General features: G+C 35.4%; 1 protein-coding gene across 6 annotated transcripts in view; it reads left to right on the forward strand.

The window, feature by feature from the left end:
- The first annotated feature begins 1849 nt into the window (after positions 1-1849).
- The window catches only part of LOC110440314 (F-BAR and double SH3 domains protein 2-like), a 102997-nt gene continuing 82448 nt past the window's right edge, over positions 1850-22398 (forward strand). For all 6 annotated transcript variants that reach the window (XM_021483300.1, XM_021483301.1, XM_021483304.1 and 3 more), the window contains exons 1-3: positions 1850-1953; positions 2056-2153; positions 19719-19764. In XM_021483300.1, coding sequence (XP_021338975.1) covers positions 1933-1953; positions 2056-2153; positions 19719-19764 — 165 coding nt within the window. In that variant the 5' untranslated portion in view covers positions 1850-1932. The remainder of the gene's footprint in view (positions 1954-2055; positions 2154-19718; positions 19765-22398) is intronic.

Below are 22398 nucleotides of genomic sequence, written 5' to 3' on the forward strand. Positions count from 1 at the left end.
GAAAATAGATAGAGGAACACAGGAAACATGGACAATTCTTATTCGGCCTGATGATGTAAGCGATAAATCATTAAGCGGATTATCGACATGCATTCGCGTTTCTGAGAGATATGCAGCACTTTGAACGATAAACAAAGATTATGTCATTTTAACTTTAATTCAATTACTTATAACTAAACTGGGAAAGGAAAACGAACGGGTTTAGCGTTAAGGTATCCGTTAGTACTTCGCATCATCTTCGTTCCATTTGTTTACTCACAGCTGCTTAGCTGGAAAATAAAATCAACAGTTTCCCTGAGAAAGTATCTGCTTTGCACCATCTTAGTTCAATTTATTTATTTTAAACTTAACTGGGAAAGGAAACGAAATGTTTTCATGTGAAAGTATCAACTTCCGTTACTCTTAAAAACTCGAAGAGGCTATTCTATTTATTACCCATAGAACACTTGGGAGTGACGGACAGCCATGTCAGATGTCGAGAAAGAACACGTATCTCGATTAAATCGCGAAGATTTATCATCGCACGCCCATGATTGACAAGCGATAAGAAGCTATTTTTACCAGTGATGTATATAACCATTTTATAACGATTTAAAAAAATCCACAGTTCGTTCATTTTTTCCTTCGTTAATGACAAATGATTTTGATACGATTGGAACGCCAATGAAACTCTTAGAACAGGGTGTTTACATGGAAAATTTCACATGAAAAGATATATTTGGACGGAAGGGGTGTAAAAAAGCGCGTGCTGAATGACATTTAGATATTCTTATGAATGAATTGCAATTCCTTCTTTGAAAGCACAAATTGCAATCAGCTAAGTGACACAAATCCTTTATATCCCTTTTTTACACAAATTGACAGCGGAACGCTATAGAGGTTATGGCTATATCACATAATGGGCAGATCTTTCTATTTGTACTTCGTCTTATTGATTTGTATTAAGAATCGATAATGAAGAGACGTTATCATATTTCACATGAATATTCATAATTAGTGAATGAATATAACCACATTATAAATATTATAATGCACACGTGGATAAAGTTAAAGTTGATCTCATCAGTTTTATTAATTACTTTGATAAATTATTTAAAACGAGTAATTTATTTAAAAATCCAATAGAAATATAAGGTATTCAGGAAAATTGGATTTAATCAATGTATTTAATTATATTTTACTTTGGTATTAACATTGTATTTACGTGAAACAATAGGCGCTAGGTACCAGTCTAATTAGTGTTTTTGTATACCTGTATGAATAACGGCGTGACAGTTTTTCAAACATAATATATTTGTAGTTGTAGTGCCTCGTGGAAGAAAAGTTTTGCACTTAACGTGTGTCACCCTAGTTAAGAATTTATTTATAACGGAATAAGTTTGTGTTTTTTTAATCGTGATTGATGTTGTTGTTTATTTTCCTCGAGACAAGACACAACAGCTACCTATGTCTTTGGACAAAACAATGTCTTAATTATGTAAACAATTTTGTGACCAAGAAATCCAATTAAAAGCAATATACACGTATTCCTATATTTATGTGTGTGTACACACATCAAGATGCACTAAATAATACTATGTATGACAATGTTCATTTTAGACAGCTGATCAAAGTCTGGTCAACTTACTGAAACATGTACACTTTTATTTTCCTGTGGTAGATTCTGACCCCAGCATATTTTTTGAGAAGAAGTTATTTTGATTTGCATGTTTAATTATTTTATTATGAATCATGTGAAAAATCTGTGAAATTTAGTTTCGAGTAAGGTATGGGAAAGCTGACTAAGCTTTGAAAAACTACAGTCTTGCCTGAACCGTAACAAAGGCAATCCAGGGAGGTAAATGGATCAGCCCAGTAGTAGGCCATACCGCTCGGAATGGCGTAGTGTTGTCGAGTCAGTGGTAGTACAGGAGTTCTCCTGGTGATGTCAAAATGCAGCCCCCACCTAGAAAGGTATACAATGGATTTAGCAAGTATACCCAAGTTTGATCTTTTTACCAAATAATTCGGATTTAGTGGCGTGATGTCTATTCGGAGATGTGGTTTTATTTTCAGGTAAAGCATACGACAGCTCTGAAGAATATTCATGCCGAACAGGTGGCCAAGCTTCAGGCTAAACACCAGCAGGAATGTGACTTACTGGAGGATATCAGGTGAGAGTTAGGGGAAATCCCGGGAGGGTCGGGACTGGCACGTGAATCATGTTTTTGTGACGTTGTACAAATTTTTTTGAGTCGTTGAAGATCAATAGCCCCCCTTGTGGAGCCCCTTTCCGTTATCAATACACATTCGACGACCCACGGTGTTTGTTGACACCAGGGCATTCACGCCCCCTTATATAATAGATAGGGGTTACTTCCCGGGACACGTCGACCCCACCGTCCGGTCACCCTCCCCACCTTCAGGTCACCTCCCCACCCTTAGCTCACTTGACGTCCTCCCCACCCCAGGGAATGACCAAACAATATTCGTGTCTATCAGACACATGTACAGCGCATGCAAAACAATGTCCGACAGTTTATGTATATTTTGCTCATGAGCATTACCTGCGGTAATTTTGCTAGTTTAATTATCAAATAGTAATGAATATACCTGCATCAGTACATCAGTTCAGACTACATGTCAAACATGTAAAAGATACATTTGAAGTGGAATTGCTCAATATGTGAAGTCCATCAAAATAAAATTCAGGTGTATACGTGTATGTGTATTAGGCAATGCAATGCATTTTTTTTGCACGTTTTCAATATCTCAAGTATTGAAACAGGAGCCAAGGCGAGATTAATCATTAACGAATACAGTTTTGATTTGTTTTAAATTCATCTATATTTAGAGCCTGAGTCATTTAACTTATAATAGTGTTACATCCCTGGTCGGATAAGAAATATAATCTATAAAGAAACTGTTGCATGTATAGATACTTGTGTATTTGTGTTGGGTTGTTTATTACTCAACAGATGTACTAAACCTGCATGTCATTGTGGCTATATGCTGTAATGTATACTAGGGTACTGTAGTGTATATGATATGATGTTGGACCCAGGTAGGGTGGGATTACGTGGGTGGGGGCTTCGGCAGACTCTATATATGTTGCTGGTCAGTCTCTGGAGCAGTCACTAACGTGTTATTGTTATTTCACAATAATCATGTCTATGTTTAAAACTTATTGATATTCTTGTCTTCACCCTTAAAAGATTTAAAACAGTGACTTTTTAAAATACACTTGTTCTATATCTCTGCTTTGATATCATATGGCCCTGGTACAGCTTGCAAACCCATGAAAATGGACTTTGAAATTGTCTCATAAATTGCAATCTTCATATTTTGAAATTATCTCATATCAACATTTTCATTGCTAACAAAGTATGATCAGAATGCGTAATGAATAAGAACAATGATGAAGAGGAACCAATGTTAACTAAATAACATAAATTCAAAGATATTTTATGATTTAAAAAATCAGTAGATTTGAAAATGCAACAAATCAGTTATAATACCAGTATAAGAAAAGACATAGATCAGTGTTAATGAGAAGATATTTACCTGTGACCTAGTTAAAATCTTCATAGTTACCTGTGTGAAAAAACAAGACAGTGTGACATATGACCTCTTCTATACAGACTTTTGTGACAATAACATTATGCATGAGGTCAAGTTACCTGTAATCATACCAGGTGGAGGAGTGTAAAGGCTTGTCACATTCTTGAAGTCACTGAAGCAGGGAGCAGTTGATGAAGTAAATGTAACTATATATAGAAAGTAAGCAGATAGTATAGGTCAGTAGGCAGGGGTTTGTGAATTAAGGTAAGGGGGGGGGCAGAAGCTGGGAGGGAGTTGATGAAGTACGGAAAGGTCAGTAGGCATGGGTTAATGGATTAATGGTGGTTTGTTTGAAGCTTGGGGGGGGTTGATGAAGTATGGAAAGGTCAGTAGGCAGGGGTTGATGGGTTAATGGTGGTTTGTTTGAAGCTGGGAGGGAGTTGATGAAGTATGGAAAGGTCAGTAGGCAGGGGTTGGTGGGTAAAGGGTGGTTTGTCTGAAGCTGGGAGGGGGTTGATGGAGAATGGAAGGGGCAGTAGGCAGGGGTTGATGGGTAAAGTGGGGTTTGTCTGAAGCTGGGAGGGGGTTGATGGAGAATGGAAGGGGCAGTAGGCAGGGGTTGATGGGTAAAGTGTGGTTTGTCTGAATCTTGGAGGGGGTTGATGGAGTATTGAAAGGTCAGTAGGCAGGGGTTGATGGATTAATGGTGGTTTGTCTGAAGCTTGGAGGGGATTGATGAAGTATGGAAAGGTCAGTAGGCAGGGGTTGATGGGTAAAGGGTGGTTTGTCTGAAGCTGGGAGGGGGTTGATAGAGTATGGAAGGGTCAGTAGGCAGGGGTTGGTGGGTAAAGGGTGGTTTGTCTGAAGCTGGGAGGGGGTTGATGGAGAATGGAAGGGGCAGTAGGCAGGGGTTGATGGGTAAAGTGTGGTTTGTCTGAATCTTGGAGGGGGTTGATGGAGTATTGAAAGGTCAGTAGGCAGGGGTTGATGGATTAATGGTGGTTTGTTTGAAGCTGGGAGGGGGTTGTTGAAGTATGGAAGGGGCAGTAGGCAGGGGGTGATGGGTAAAGTGTGGTTTGTCTGAAGCTGGGAGGGGGTTGATGGAGAATGGAAGGGGCAGTAGGCAGGGGTTGATGGGTAAAGTGGGGTTTGTTTGAAGCTGGGAGGGGGTTGTTGAAGTATGGAAGGGGCAGTAGGCAGGGGGTGATGGGTAAAGTGTGGTTTGTCTGAATCTTGGAGGGGGTTGATGGAGTATTGAAAGGTCAGTAGGCAGGGGTTGATGGGTAAAGTGGGGTTTGTCTGAAGCTGGGAGGGGGTTGATGGAGAATGGAAGGGGCAGTAGGCAGGGGTTGATGGGTAAAGTGGGGTTTGTCTGAAGCTGGGAGGGGGTTGATGGAGTATTGAAGGGTCAGTAGGCAGGGGTTGATGGATTAATGGTGGTTTGTTTGAAGCTTGGAGGGGATTGATGAAGTATGGAAAGGTCAGTAGGCAGGGGTTGATGGGTAAAGTGTGGTTTGTCTGAAGCTGGGAGGGGGTTGATGGAGTATGGAAGGGTCAGTAGGCAGGGGTTGATGGATTAGTGGTGGTTTGTCTGAAGCTGGGAGGGGGCTGATGGAGTATGGAAAGGTCAGTAGGCCGGGATTGATAAATTAATGGTGGTTTGTCTGAAGCTGGGAGGGGGTTGATGAAGTATGGAAAGGTCAGTAGGCAGGAGTTGATGGGTTAATGGTGGTTTGTCTGAAGCTGGGAGGGGGTTGATGAAGTATTGAAGGGTCAGTATGTCGGGATTGATAGGTTAAGATCTGAGGGTGTCAGTGAAGCTCTGAAAGTTAAGGGTTTTAGATAATTGGTGATTTAAATTTCAGGTTAGGGAAGCAGTGAAAATTTGAAGATTTGGTGAAGTAGGGAGGCTTTGGTAAAGTAGGAAATGGGCAATGAAGTAAAGAGGGATTAGTGACGCCAAATGATATTGAAGCTGGGGTCCTTAAGTTGTTTAAAAGTGTCTGTAACACATTGATAGCATTTCAATATGCTGAAATGGTATTGAAATAGATATTTCCTCAGATTTTTTTGATTTTTTTTAAAATGCAGTACTTGATATCATTCAAGTACCATAATCGTTAAAAAGGCACTGATAATATTAATAAGCAATGATAGTGTCTAGTACTGGTTACTTTTAGTATCCTGATAATGTCTGTCGACCATCGGTATCCAGTCTTCTGATAAGTGTTAAATATTGATGATAGACAAACTGGCAAAAACGATTAACGGTTCTTAGAATTAGGGTACACAGTCCTCGAGATTGGTTCTTGAAAATTCGTAAGTTATCTCAAAGGAAACTTAAGATATAACAGTTGGAGTCATTTTGAGATTTTGTTTAACTTTTCTACCTTGGTAGCAACAAGGTACGTATATATATACATTTGTAACAGATTTTACAAATGGAATAGAGGACTATTTATGGTACCAATAGTAAGTTTACACATTGACATCAAAATCTGTTTCTGCAGTGTTAAACTTTAAAGGTAAGCCAGACAGGTTATGTAGAGATTGACTTAGCTGATAAAACTTTTTTCACCTGTATGTTTTTAAGACATTAAGTAGATCAGTTTGACCTTGGATAGTACAGGTGTCACTTTCATATTCGTCTCAAGGTGAAAACTGTCTAACCTGGGCAGTGGTATAACATTATGTAGAAAATCATCACAGCTAGACTAAGTAGTGTGATATACCCACGACACATTTAGCTGTAGGTCATATAGTCATAAATGTTCAAAAGTAGGTATTTTGTGGAGAATTTCACCAGGAAGTTGTATCAAACTAAATATTCTTAAACAGACATTTTGTGGGTGATATACTTTGGAGGTTATATCAGAATAATTGTTTTGAAACAGTTATTTTAAATAGAAATTATATTTTGTGGACGATTTCCGTGTAAATGAAACATGGTATGGCATCTTTATTTACTTTCATATTTTGGAAGAAAAAGAATATTCACCTCTTGAGGATTGATTATGATGTATATCCTTTCTGAGTAAATTTGCAAGTATAGCTTACTGATTGAAGCTAGTTATACTAAGGAAATTAAATAACTCTTAAAAATCCATCATAAAAGATTTTCTTCATAATTCTTTATGTGCTCTTATGTAAAGGAGGTTGTGTGTCACAAAAAGGAAGCATACCTCCTTAAGTCTGATTGAGTCTTAGGTTAGATTGCTGTTTATGTTGCTAAGGAGAAGTTGGTGGTGGTAATGGGTGGTGGTGGGGGATTAATATGGAATTAACATTAGATTAAAATGAAAAGAAAGAAAAAACACAACTTGTTTCTGAGGAAGAGATGGCATTAGTGGGATTGGATAGGCTTTGTAAAATGGGAAGTTTGTTATCGTGGAAGGATCGATCAAGCTTTTGACAGGGTAAATATGGTAGGTTGTACATCCGTTAGAGGCAATGGTATCAGTTATATAGAGTCATGAGAAAAAATGCACTCGTGTTAATTTATTTGAACTGAAATCTTTAATTTTACTTCTGAGAGGTTTTCAAGAAGTATGATGGATGATTATGATATTTCAATTATTGCGGATTTATTTTCTCCTGCTACAATCAGTACTGTAGAAGTTATGGCATAATTAAGAGATAATTCTGAGGTGAAGAGGGTTGTTTAGTGCCGAAGGAAAGGATGATTGCTGGGTTCTAACCTGTGGATCCCGAAGTAATTACTGCAGAAGCCTCCGACTGGGATTTAGTTTCACACCGGGGAAATTTATCAGGGACTTTCAACACACACCGTTTATTTGCTCTTGGGGAATAATCTGAAATGAAAAAGCCAATGTATGGTACAGTATTACAGAATAAAATGCATCATAATATTATTGGACTATTTTAGGGATACAGCTGGTTTGTTTATGACCTAGCTACTGTGTTATAATACAATACAATACAATGTATGTATTACCTTCTGTGCTATAAAACAATAACCATTGTACTACAATACAATACAATGTATTTATTACCTTCTGTGCTATAATACAATACAATACAATGTGTTTATAACCTACTGTTCTAAATGCAATACAATGTAGTTATAACCTATTGTAATATAATACAATACAATGTATTAATAGCCTATTGTACTGTAATATTAAAATACAATGTGTTTATATTAACCTGTTGTAATATAATACAATACAATGTATTAATAGCCTATTGTACTGTAATATTAAAATACAATGTGTTTATAACCTATTGTAATATATATAATACAATGTATTAATAGCCTATTGTACTGTAATATTAAAATACAATGTGTTTATAACCTATTGTACTGTTATGCAATACAAAACAATGTATTGTGTTAAGTGACATGTGCATACATCATAACTTCATGCTTTCAAGATGATTCACAATTTAAAAAACTTGAAGCACCCGACCCAATAGGTCTAAGTCACTTTGATTTATGTTAACTTGCAAACTATAATTTGCGTCAGAGGTGGAACAATGTTCAACTTATAGTAATACGTCTGTCAATATTTGAGACAAAAGTGAATTTTTACAGAAAAACACATTTTTCTTGTGAGATATTTTGCTTGTTTGTCCAGGGAATTCATTCATGAGTGTTTTAAACAGATCAATAGCTCATTTATTTCATGCAGATAAGCTGATGTTCAGAAGGAAAAGGTTTCTTTCATCATGATAAAAGGGGCAGGTAAACACAAAATGTGTTTCGTCCTCCACAACTCCAGAATTGATCAAAACGAGTGGCCTCATTCTTATATCTACTGGTTTCTGGGGATCCTGTTAAGGGCAGCACCCCACACCTTAACTGAGGCCTGCATGGGGCAGTCACCAGAACCAGTCAACTCCAGAATTGCACAAAACGCATGTGCATTCATTAGTGGCCGCATTCTTATATCTACTGGTTTCTGGGGATCTTCTTAAGGGCAGCACCCCACACCTTAACTGAGGCCTACATAGCTAGGTCAGTAACCAGGTACATGTACCTTCCACAGGTACTCCGGCTTTCCTCCACTTCACCATCAAAACCTGGCATGCCCTTAAGGTAATAGGATTGTGTCACCATTTCTCAGTAGAATTTCTTCCAATTTTGTAGTTATATTGCGTTGAAGTAAAGAAAATTTTCTGCCACAAAAAAAATATAGGTTGTCAGAATTTAAAGGATTTGAAATGAAAATTTATGTAAAAAGGAGTGAGTTTTGAAAAAAAAATGAAAGACACAATTTTAGGCAAAATAATGTCAATAAAAATGATACTGACATAGATTAGTATTGCATTAATGTATATCAATTTAATAAATGCTGAAATTGTGTAAAATTAATTATCTATAAACGTTTAAAAATTGACATTTTATAATAAAACCATGTACATATAGTAATTGCATGTAAAGAGTTATCGTTCTTGAAAAACTTCACAGTAGTGAAATAGGTAGCCGGGTTCCTGAAGTACAGAAAAATGGACACATGGGACTCATTGATAAAGAAAAAATGAAATAAAGCCTGGATTGCTATGAAATACTTTAATATTGAGAGAACACACTGTTCTGTCAATAATAAACATGCAATATTTATCAGTTTAATATTAAACATCAGAATATGCGGAAATTGTGATACTGTCTCCCTACATTGGATTTTCAACTAGGGATGTACTTCCTATTTCCGTTTATTAATACACTCCTATGACCTTAAATGATCATAGCTGTTATCAGGGCATGAAACACAAACAAATAAAATATAACCTCTTTAAATTTTATTGAACTGGATGTAATATAACTTGATGTACTATATGTCTGTTTAAGAACTTGCGTTACAACTAAATAATTTACTATATATATGTTATTACTAAACAGTTTTGCTTATAACTTTATTATTTAAAGTTCAACACCAGTGACAACTGTCTAGATGTATAGATACATACCTTACAAAGGCTACAAATGACTTTTTTAGAAGGTTTAATGGCAATATAAGAGTGTCGAGTGTCACAGCGTCCAGAAGTTGACAACTGGAAGTTTACAAGCCAAACCAGTGACCCAAAACAGAAACGCCCCCAGATATTTTTGCCCCTGTGCGAATCTGCACACAGAAATGAAAATACATCAAAAGAATATATTTTTCAAAAGTTAAATATTCATTCAAAAATCTGTCATCAGTTCCTCATTAAAATTGCTCACTGGCTCAGTAATAAACCAGATTTAATTCTAGATAGGAACTACAAACATATGATTGCTGATTGGCTGTTTAAGTTGTGTGAGTCTGTAAAGGGATACGGCTGCTGAGCTGCTGTAGGGATATAGCTTCTGTATGTACAACCTGTTCTGTAATATCTATGAACTACAACCACTGGGTTTTAACTTGAACTCTAGTAACCTACTGTAATGGTGCTTAGATATTATAGGTATATAGCTTCCGAATGAACTACAACCACTGGGTTTTACCTGGAACTCTAGTACCCTATGGTATTGTTGCTTAGATATTATAGGTATATACCTTCTGAATGAACTACAACCACTGGGGTTTAAATTGAACTCTAGTAACCTACTGTAATGGTGCTTAGATATTATAGGTATATAGCTTCCGAATGAACTACAACCACTGGGTTTTACCTGGAACTCTAGTACCCTATGGTATTGTTGCTTAGATATTATAGGTATATAACTTCTGAATGAACTACAACCACTGGGGTTTAACTTGAACTCTAGTAACCTACTGTTATGTTGCTTAGATATTGTAGGGATATAGCTTCTGTATGAACTACAACCACTGGGTTTTAACTTGAACTCTAGTAACCTACTGTGATGTTGCTTAGATATTATAGGTATATAACTTCTGAATGAACTACAACCACTGGGGTTTAAATTGAACTCTAGTAACCTACTGTAATGGTGCTTAGATATTATAGGTATATAGCTTCCGAATGAACTACAACCACTGGGTTTTACCTGGAACTCTAGTACCCTATGGTATTGTTGCTTAGATATTATAGGTATATAGCTTCTGAGTGAACTACAACCACTGGGTTTTAACTTGAATTCTAGTAACCTACTGTAATGTTGCTTAGATATTATAGGTATATAGCTTCCGAATGAACTACAACCACTGGGTTTTACCTGGAACTCTAGTACCCTATGGTATTGTTGCTTAGATATTATAGGTATATAGCTTCTGAGTGAACTACAACCACTGGGTTTTAACTAGAACTCTAGTAACCTACTGTAATGTGGCTTAGATATTATAGGGATATAGCTTCTGTATGAACTAAAACCACTGGGTTTTAACTTGAACTCTACTAACCTACTGTAATGTTGCTTAGATATTATAGGGATATAGCTTCTGTATGTAAAACGTCCTGAACTATAATATCATTGATCTATACTGATGGGTTTAACATGAACTGTAGTGACCTACTGTAATGTTGTTTAGCTATTATAAGGATACAGCTGCTGGTCAGACATCTTGACACAGATCTTCCTATAGGTCATGATACAGATTCATTTATGCCAGGGTCGGTTCTGTAGCTTATGACAACATATATACAGTCATTAAGGTCTATTTAGTTGTAATGCTTATGTTATAAAACTGTTTTTAAAGCTTTTTTATGAAAGTCAAGTTTGTATCCGGCTGCTTTTCTGTCATCAGCTATGCATGTCACTATAAATTGCCTGAAACATTTTCTGAACTGTACGTCCCAAATCCGAGTGTTATTGAGAACACTGACATGCATCCTGGCCATAGTATGGTTATAATTAACAGTATATGGAAGTTCACCGACTCATATATGTTGTTTAGAAAGAGACTAAGACTAGTTAACAGATTCTTGTAAATTTGATAAAAAACACCAATGTATGTTTAAAAAATGAGGTTCACAGACATAGATATGTTCACTAAAGTTGGTTCACAGATCCTTTCAAAATTGGAAGTTCATTGCATACATTGTAGGTCCATATATGTTTAGTAAAGGAAGTTTTCAAATCCATATACGTTAAGTAAGGGAAGTTCACAGATCCATATACGTTCAGTAAAGGAAGTTCACAAAGCCATATATATGTTCAGTAAGGGAAGTTCACAAAGCCATACATATGTTCAGTAAGGGAAGTTCACAGATCCATATATATGTTCAGTAAGGGAAGTTCACAGATCCATGTGTTCAGTTAGAGAAGTTCACAAAGCCATACAAGTTCTGTAAGGAAAGTTCACAAAGCCATATACATTCAGTAAGGGAAGTTCACAGATCCATATACATTCAGTAAGTGAAGTTCACTGATTTAATGTGTTCAGTTAGGGAAGTTCACAAAGCCATATAAGTTCTGTAAGGAAAATTCACAGATCTATGTGTGTTTGGTAATGAAAGGGAAGTTTACAGACTTATAAATGTTCAGTAAGAGAAGTTCAAAGATAGTGTGTTTTCAGTAAGGAAGTTAATAGGCCCATATAGATGTTTTGTAAGTTTAGTTCATAGATCCACTATGTTCAATCTTTCTCATAATCAGACTCTACTGTGATGGATTCACGATCGTCATTCATGTTTGGAGACCGGGGAAGTGTAAACTAGCTCTTACAGGCTTCAGGTTATTTCAGGAAGATTCAGAAAAACCATTATTATTAGGGATAGGTGAACAGTTGTATAAACATTGTATGTTTGTTTTCCATCCCTGCTCGATTAGCCACTGTTTCTACAATACAGGTGACAGCTATATATATGCTGGTTATTCTTGATATATAATACATACATATACCTAATGGTTTAGTATACAAAAAATCCTTTCTGATTTAAGTAAGTTTCCTTCACTGAAGCCATTAGTAAAAAGCACTTGTTTACACAGTAAAACTTGGATGTGCCCCATGATGATTACTATCTTTCGATCTAGAGTTTAGTGACCTCCGTCAATTAATGTATCGCCCGTAGAGTGTGTATATCTTATGTGTTTAATTTTCTGTACATTATCCAACACATGCTACAGCAAATTGTAAAAATAACAGAACTAAATACCGTTCCTTCTTGTTTACATTAAAGAGGCTTAAGATAAAAAGAGATAACTTTAGATATCCTTGGTACGGAAATATCTCTTTTTGTTTTCAGAACTTTCAATTTGAACGTAGATAAAGTATTTATGTATACGGGTTTCCTGGCGTCTCTGGTCGGTACTGTCGTTTAATGTTGAAACTACACAGAGCTTAGACTCATCCACTGCAGGTATCGCATGCGGAAGCTGCGATCTGATTGGTCGATGTGTACTGAAGATGATGATGGCTCTACTTTAACGGATAATTTCCACAAAGCATTTGCTCCATTTAATACGGTATTGTTTATGAGACTCCGCGCTACGATGTAAATACTTTTCATTCCAACCCATTATTAAGGTTCAGCAAAGGAAATTTCAATCTAAGGATTCCCATTTCGAAATCAGGATATTTGAATAACTATGGTAGGAAATCGATCTAATGATTCTCGTCTGGAAATGAAGGTATTTTAATAATAGCCTGACGCTCCTGAATGATTAAACAGATTTTACTCTCGTAGAAAACTTTGTGATAAGATTAACGAGGTTTGGGTATCACACTGGAATGTTTGTTGATGATGCTGAAGCATATTATCTCCGAGACGGGATATATTTTACCTATAAAGTATTTCTTTATAAAAGGGTGGAATGGTATCAAGTGTTATTTTTGAGCCCAGAGCAGTAAAATTAAAATTTTTGAATAGGGGATGTCAAATCGGTTTGGTATGAATATTTTAACTGTCTAAGAATAATGAATAAAATTTAAGATATATACATATGTAATACATGTAGGTTATTTTGATCTGCATATTATCCAAAGATCATTTTCATGTTTATTTGTAAAAAGAAACAATAGCTCACTATATAATTGGTATATTTTACTCACCACAAAAATAAAACTAACACCAAAATTACCCATCATACAGTTACCGAAAAAAATGGAGTAAAAATAGGTTTCACATCAAATGATGGTTGGTTATCATGTTTATCTAACTCAAGTAAGTTAATTTTCAAATTCTCTGAAGACTTATAGTAAGGTTTACGGAGTGTCTTTTACAATTTGAAAATCATCTATGAAAGTTAGATAAACATGATAACCAGCAATTATAAATTTAGAGGCCTTTTTCTCCATTAATGTTTTAATATGTAGTAGGTTACCTTAAACATTTACCATCACCTAGCAGGTATACATAAAATAATTATCCAATGAGTTGTGTGAAGAGAACCAAAAAATTCTAAATATTAGGAAATGAAACTCACTTACAAAACTGAAACTCCGCTACATAGCTTTGTATAATCTGTTACATGTATTTCCTATCAGGCAATTTGTTGTTGGGGTCTAGTTGAACAATTTCAAGCTATGTATTCCCTGTGGGAAAATGTCCTTTTTCCCTATTTTTGTCCATAAGTGTCCAAAAGCAATGCCTTTACTGTCTATGATGATAAAACATTTCAATGTAAATAATCTTTGACCAATAAAGGATTTGAAGTAGATTTAATAATATTAAGACAAAAAAATATCCTTTGATACGGTGAGTTAAATTCCTAATTTGGATGCACACCAATGCATTTGCCGCTATCTAAACCCCCTGGGGCCCATTCCCAAAATAGTCAAAAATAAAACGTGATATCATCTTGCGTAATAACGTTATGAACTTAGTTAATATATCATATTTCTTTGTCCCAAACTTTTGTTTATTCATCTCCTGTATGCATGTGATAACTACTCTGGTGGAGGGTGAACTTTGATTGTAGCTCGTTAATATGACTACTATAGACTCATTAAAACAAGTGTACAAGAGGGTGGGCTGATGCTACTGAAGATAAACAAAGGACAAGTGGCTACTACCACAAGGGGCTGAAACAGTGATGCCTTAAAGCTACAGCTTAATGAACAAAATGTTAAAATTTCTTATCTTCTTTTCTACGAAATTTGAATTGATTTCATGGTTATTTTTGTCCTTAGAGATCTACATTTCAGTTATTAATGCAAGTTTGAATGAAACAACTTAATGTTTAATATAAATATCCGATGACAATTTTCTTTTTTTTTTCTGTTATTTTTCAAATTGAAGCTAACCAGGCTTTTGGTACAGGGGTTGAACTGATCAACAGTAGATATTACGGAGGGTTTGGCTGGTAGCATACTGTATCTCCATAATCAGGGGAGGTAATTACCACCTCACTAATTATAATATCCCAGTAGATTAGCAGATATTTAATTAGGACAATAAAGCAAAGGACACAGAACCAAGACGTAAAAACAATTTGAACCTAAAAAAAAAAAAAAAAAAAAGACGTGTTCAGGAGCATAAAACAGAGTCACAGTAGACTCCCTACAGGATTTGGTTTGTCAACCATTGATTCCAAAAAGAAACATCATGGCAACTATTCAAATTTTGTAGAAATGTTATTGATTTGAATTGCATCCACATGTCAGGGGATGTGTTTCCCGTACATCTGTTGGTGTAATGTACCCCTATGACAAATTATGTTATGCGTCGTTGAAAGTTTTGTAGTTTCAGTATCCCCTAGGCCTCAGTAGACTATGCCATGTCAGAGTCTACCCTTTGTACGTCCCCCTTCAGTAGACTATGCCATGTCAGAGTCTACCCTTTGCACGTCCCAGAGAGAATATTTTTCTACTGGATCAATATATAATGAAACTGGATTTTCCTTGATTTTTTATACCTGAGATTTTCTAAGGCCATCTGGGAATTGTCATCTTCATTTAGTTCCAAAAAATATTACGGCATATCTCGCAGTCTAAAGTCAGTATTCCCTGTAGAGTGTGTAATCTCCCTCTTGTTATAAAGCATCTCTTAGGAAAATTTAGAAATGGAGTTTTGTTCCATAAGAAGGAAAATATGAAGATGAAGGTAAAATTATTACTATTTACATTCAGATTTTAGATACTGGGATTTTCTTGATCAAATTTTAGGATAAAAAAAATGTCTTAATCTCATTGGAAAGGTGATCAAATTTGGTTTCCAAATGTATAAGCAGGCAAAACACTATGCTGCTCAATGCTATGGTCTTCATCTGTGTCATACCATTATAACTGAGTTTTCTTAAATGAACTTCTGATTATGTCGTAAAATGTGAGAAAAAGGAAAAAAAATGTTTGGGGAGGAGGCTAAATAGCAGATATGATTTTGTGTTCATAGATGTTGTTGTCAATAGGTCCATCTGTGCTGTGAAAAGCCTTGGAGTTGTACATCACAAGGATGTATGACATTCGACAGCTTGTTTGACAACTCTGTCGACACAGTTCAATAAGTGTTGCCATAGACAAGATCAACTTCCGACCTCATCTCTCTGTCTACAACAATGGACAGTATGGGCCCATAATCAGATGTGCCCTGCAGTACTCTACAGTGCTGTCTGCATCCTCAACTTATTGTCAGAAGATCTAATAAAGGCATGTTCTGTAGGGACGTGTCTTTCTCATAGAATCGTGGTCACGAACACAGATTCACCAATAAGTGTATCCCTCCTAGCGTAAAGGGCATTGATGAGACCTATTTCAGTCGTAATGAAACATGATTACCCATCCGTACATTAAGTCACGAGTGACTTGTAAATTTGTTACTAGCTTTACAAGTTTTAGGCGGAATCAGTTTCAAAGGAGTCCAAATCATATTACGCAATACAATTTTTCAATGTACATGCAACTGGTGATGACATGGCTTTTGTTTTGGGAAATATGCGATTTTTTTTCTATTTGATAGATTTTGTCTTCAAGAAACTGCAGAATAAGGTACATTGGTCGTGAGTTCAGTAAGAGCTTCACTTGTCCCCACAGAACGGGTTTGCTTGTAAATTCCATTAGTGTTCTGATATAGAATTTTGATGATAACTGCATTGAACTTGGCAAGGGCTGAGTGATAGGGACATTGTTACGACTCGGTTTTCTAGCCTGCAGGTTGAGCTTAGCCTAATGGACGGCTGTGATTTCGTACAAGTTTTCTTGCACTGTTAGTGAAATTTTTCACAAGCAGAGCAGATTTTCATATTTATTTGAAGCCTCAACCTTTTTTAATTCTCTATGTGTGAAATGAGGTTATTAGCTAGAAATGCAAACAATTTGAGAAGAACATAAACATTTTAAGAAGTGTACTTACTGTGGCTAGATTCTTCTGATTACAGTAGTTGCTTTGAAGATTTTCTTTTAAAACTTATTTTGCTACTGCATTTTTAAATTGTTCTCTGTACTTATATATATATATATATATATCACGGGGATCTTTTCATAAAAACATGCTAAACATCCTGCCCTGTCATAACCAGATTTATTAGAAAAGCTGCAATAAAGTCCTTTTCTTTGTGTATTATTTCATGAATATTGTTGTCAAAGGTTTTTTTCTTGGGATGCATGCATCACAGGTAACTTATGTTCAACTTTGTTTCTAGTATAATATAAGGACATTGTCTATCACAGAAGCCCTTACAGGTTCCCTGTACCACCAAAAACTAATTATGAATTTGAAACCTTTTGAACAGCATGAATGACAATGGTTTTAATACATCAGTTCCGAAAAGAGATCCATACCTTGCAGGGCTTTTATGCGAAACTAATAATGAAGAAACAGACTAAAACAACAGGGGAAAAAAGTGTTCTGATAATAAAATGGCGAAGAAGAATTTGACTTAAAAAGAAACCCAAAAAGACAATAGTGGCAAAATTCAAAAGTAGTCAAACCAAGATTTGAACCTGGAATCTCTTATCTCAAAACAGTTGCTCTAACTTACTGGGCTACCAGATCTGTAGTGTCTACTGATAATAAGGCATGAAAAATTAAGGGGAGGTAACTATATGTTCGAAAAATTAGAAGGCAATTCTCTAGTAATTTGTCTTCAATGGGACAGGTATTCTTGAATAAAATTTTCAAAGAAAATACAATGTTTTGCTCTGGCAGCATCTGCAGTTATGTCCCTTTGATGAAATTTTTGGGGAAACAAATATCCTGCTTTCTATCTACTTTATCGTCTTACAACTCGGGGAAGAAGAAACTATCACTCAACTGTTTCTCAGTTGTTTATCTCAACTACATCTTAAGTGTCCTTATCATGTCTGAGGCAATAACTGTGCTGTTGTAATGGAAACAAAAATGATGCCATTAAAATGGTTAAACGCACAACGGCTTGTTTTGTTAAAAATCAATGTGATGTTCGATGATTATACCTTTCTGGCAAAATTCTGTAATCATTTTATGGCTGCATTGTGCTTTGCGCAATTTGCAGAGAAAAAAATCTTTGCACATTTTGGAATTTTTCTTTTTAATAAAAGTAGCAATATATTGCACAATTGCATATTCACTATTGTCTGTCAAATATTTTGCAACTGCAAACTCCAGGGAAATCAATTGAAATCACAATATTATATTGTACAAATGTTGCAACTGTGATTTTGTTTTGTGCAAACTCCAAAGATTGCAATATGAACAACGTGCATACGATTGAAGGTTAACTTGAAATTTAATAACTGGTTTTGAATTTATAATACAAACTGTTTGTGCAGGGGAAATTTTCATCGGGACTTAATCATAATTGAGATGCATGTCATTGCTGTTAAAATGGCCTATTTATGGTACATTTATGGTTTAAAGGGTCCTACCAAACACAGATTGTCAATAAAGACTCCTGTTATGAACATAAATTTAAATATTTCCGATTATAAAGCCAGCGCTGTATGGCAGGGAAGGTCAAGCTTGGTAGGGTAGGGAATTGAAACATTCATTCTCAAGTACCACTACAAAATGACATAAATAAAATATCCATTTCTTACCCTTACATTTAAATTTTAGATTAAAAATGTCACAGTACCAATTGATTCAGTTTGAACAAATTGATGTTGTACACACATCCTAAATTTTTTCAGAATTCTATACTTTGATGCTGTATATGCATATATGCATATATAGCGTGTCGAAGTACTGAATAATACCTATCAATTTCTAGGCTAGGTGATTTGGTGGCATAGGTCATGAGTTTGAGGTCTGGGCAGCGTACAAGTCATAATATTGTCTTCCTTCCTCACTTAGGTCATGAGTTTGAGGTCTGGGCAGCATACACGTCATAATCTTGTCATAATATTGTCTTTCTTCCTCACTTAGGTCATAAGTTTGAGGTCTGGGCAGCGTACATGTCATAATATTGTCTTCCTTCCTCACTTGTGTTAAAATACCATGTTGGAAGAGCTTATAAAAATATTCAATTACTGAGCATGAGCTTGTTACGTAATCATTTACTTATTATATTTGATTTATAATAAGCCAATGGTTCAACTCCTTTGTTGTTGTAATAATTATATAATGTACAATTCTCAGACAAATCAGGACCCAGCTGTTCAAAGCATGATAATATAAGCTTTAGTAGGCATTAACTCATGATCATTCACCCCTGTAGGCACATTTGAACTCTTCCAATTCAAAGGTTGAAATTTAAGGGGTGAATGAGTTAATTTTAAAGTTTACGTTAGAACACCTTTAATTATATTATAATCTATAATTAAACTTTTGTATAAGGGATTTAGAAATCATTTTTGAAAGTAAAAAACTGAAAAAAAAATCATTATAAAGAGTTGAATAGATTGCAAGGAATAATAGTATTAACTCAATCACTCCTGAAAGTTCATAATGAACTATTCCAACTTTTGAATTGGAAGAGTTCAGATGTGTTCTCAGGGGTGTACAAGTTAAATGATTTAAACCAATGATTTTGTTAGCTTACGGAGCTTTGAACTACTGTGCCCATGCAGGTGACTGTGTGCAGTGTCTATTCAATATCAACACATTCACACCTGAAGACACATCTGAACTCTTCCAATTCAACGGTTGGAATAGTTCATTATGAAATTTCAGGGGTGAAAGAGTTAAAAGTACAAGGTCATATATATGACATACGTAAAATATCGGGATAAACTTATTGATGTATTCAATATGATAAGACAATCTAATACAATTCTCGGACCAGGTGGCTCGATCCCTTCTGTATAGTAGATATAAAAGTACAACGTCAAAATATGACGCGTCTATTTTATATCGTGATAAACTACATCTATTTTCATTTGATAAGACAAGTTTCTTCTTATCAACAAAATATCAAGTTATCGTAAAATAATCCATTACTGCAATTACAAATATATGTTTTTTTTGTTTATTTTCAGAAATTTTGCAAGACAACGATCTATCATAGAAAAGGAATATGCACAGGTAAGTTACAACCATGCTGGAGGTGTCTCGTAATGTAACAAGGGACTGCAGAATATTGTACATGGGCTGCGTCATCAACCCATTAAAACTATAAGCATCGATATCTCCACACATCTGCAGCCATTCTGATAAAGGTGGAGTAAAAACTATATTGTAAATCCCCATTTTCTTCACAGATTGTATAACATTTGATTAATACAGCATGAAATTGTACCAGTATAATGTTAACTGTTTAAATGGTTATAATGAATCTTATTTCGTGAAATTGGCTTCAGTTGGGAACCTGAGCCTCGTTCAGCCTAGAGCCTTTAACAGCATTTGAATGGTAATGTGTTGGTATACGTAGGCATCAGGGAAACCCTATGTCAACTTGACAGTGTCTTATAATAATTGTCAACAGTTGAGTCCAGAATGACATTGGATTGTCATAACAAAACAAGACTTATGCAGATCATGACTTAGATTTTTTGTTGTTGTACCTTTGTGGCTTTCTTGTTTGTCAAGTATAGAGTGTTAACGTTATGTCTGGTTGCACATCAGAGCGTTATCAGTTGTGATAACATGTTATAATCTGTGGTAAAATTAAATAATATTATTCGGTATGCAATCAGGCATGTAGCTGCATATATGCTGGAACACAGGTAAATCCACCAAATTTTCAAACAGAAAAACATACAACAAAATAAAAACACTGCTTGTTGCAATTCTTTGTTCCACCTACTAAGGCCCTGCCCCCAGGACCCGCTCCCCACTGAATCCACTCCGAACAATGGGTAGCTACGCCCCTGACAATGTCTATGTGTAACTGTGAAATAAAATAAAAATCAAGACCAGTTGCAAGATGTTAACCTAATTCTGTAAGACACACAGAAAAAATGCCATTGCTTAATAATTTAGACAAGGTTGCAAATTGTTCAAAAGGTCATTATGGGTGCAGGTCAAGCATAAACTTCAGTGCTATTGTCAATGAATTGGATGCATATGGGAAAGTTTCTGTTGTCTTCGTCAAAATTTAGGATTATTGTATCTGATAAAACAACAGGGTAATTAAGCTGGGTAACATACCAGGTTTACTTAGGTTCAGACTATAGCCAGCTCCTATCTGAATTTATAAATAAATACGTCTTGAATTTTAAGACACTAATCAAGCATTCTCTACATCCTTGCATAATTTACATTCCTTTGTATCCGAGTGCTCTCTATGACCTCATTAAGGACGAGCTTAGGATGCCTCTATCACCAATATGGCAAGATTCTCACTGATATTTTTCTATTTGATGTATGGACAGAAATGGACAGCATCCGTAAAACAATATTTTAGGAAGTTATGTTCATGTGAAAGAAATTACTTGTAATTTAATATTCCTATATTCAATTAGCGAGTCTTTGATCGTTGGGATGTTATTGGGTGCCTTCGAAGGTTCACAGAGGTCAACTTGTGGTAGATCCTTCAAAGATGTTCATAAATTACGGAATTGGTATTATATTTTTATTTAGGGAAACGTTATCCCATGTTTTCTTTTGTAAATTTCTTAATGTTTTAAAACAAAGAAAACAAAAGAAAAAAATGTACCAGATATATATTTTACAATTGAACTTGTGGAAACCAAAATCTTGTAAATTAGAATAAAATAGAAATGTAAAGATATACAATGCATTTATGACCACTATTGTACAGTGTATTAGTATTTCGTGGAAATTGTCTAAAACAAACCCTCCACAATGTTGACACATGTGTTCTAGGTCAGACAGACCGTACACAGTATAGCTTGTCTGTTACAAACATACTTATTGGGAATTCTTGCATATCCTAACAAAGAGCAGGGTTTTAATCATCAAACTCTGTACAAAAAAAATCATTGAAGTAGGTACAGGGTAGTTAAAATGAAAAATTGTGACAAGTTTCATAAGTTTCTTATGAAATGGAAAAACACATTAGGGATCCTTCGTATTGCTTGATCAAGAATTTTTACTGCAAAAAAGTGCATTTATCCAGGTCATTCTTGAAGTCTTGTTTTTCACCATTTTGGCTTCATATTTGTCTCCATTGTGACTTCATTTAAGATACCGGTGATTACTCAGGAGTCTGTGACGTCTTTCATTATCATTTGATGATACGTATACCTATACCACGATAGGTCATATAGCAACAGTTTACATGTAACAATATAACATCATAGTATTCACAACAAAAGCAAATCTTGTCTCTATAACCAAACCTCTTTTGTCATACTCATGTTTTACTGTTAACATTTCCATTTATATACATTTAAGCTGCATTATCTGAAAACCTGTCTATTTTGACAGGAAATATGGGTCCCTGTGGTGTTCAGTTTAGGCAGGTTTTAATATATAAAGGTACCTGTGGTGTTCAGTTTAGACAGGTTTTAATATATATAAAATATTTCTGTGGTTGGGTTTTGTGAGAGTCATCAATATGTCCTGATTAAGACATTATGTGTGGTTGAGCTACCAACTCTGTGTAAAAATGAGTTATCAGTCGATTAAAAACTGACACCATCTGTTGTCAAAATCAAAGGTTTTGATTGTTGTCTCTTGGCCTAGCTACAAGTCTGTCTTGGTCACTTCTCCTAAAGTAATGCTTCGATTTCATTGAAACTTAGGTACTTGAAG

The sequence above is a fragment of the Mizuhopecten yessoensis genome, unplaced genomic scaffold, assembly GCF_002113885.1.
Source record: "Mizuhopecten yessoensis strain PY_sf001 unplaced genomic scaffold, ASM211388v2 scaffold11179, whole genome shotgun sequence".
In the NCBI taxonomy this organism is placed as follows: domain Eukaryota; kingdom Metazoa; phylum Mollusca; class Bivalvia; order Pectinida; family Pectinidae; genus Mizuhopecten; species Mizuhopecten yessoensis.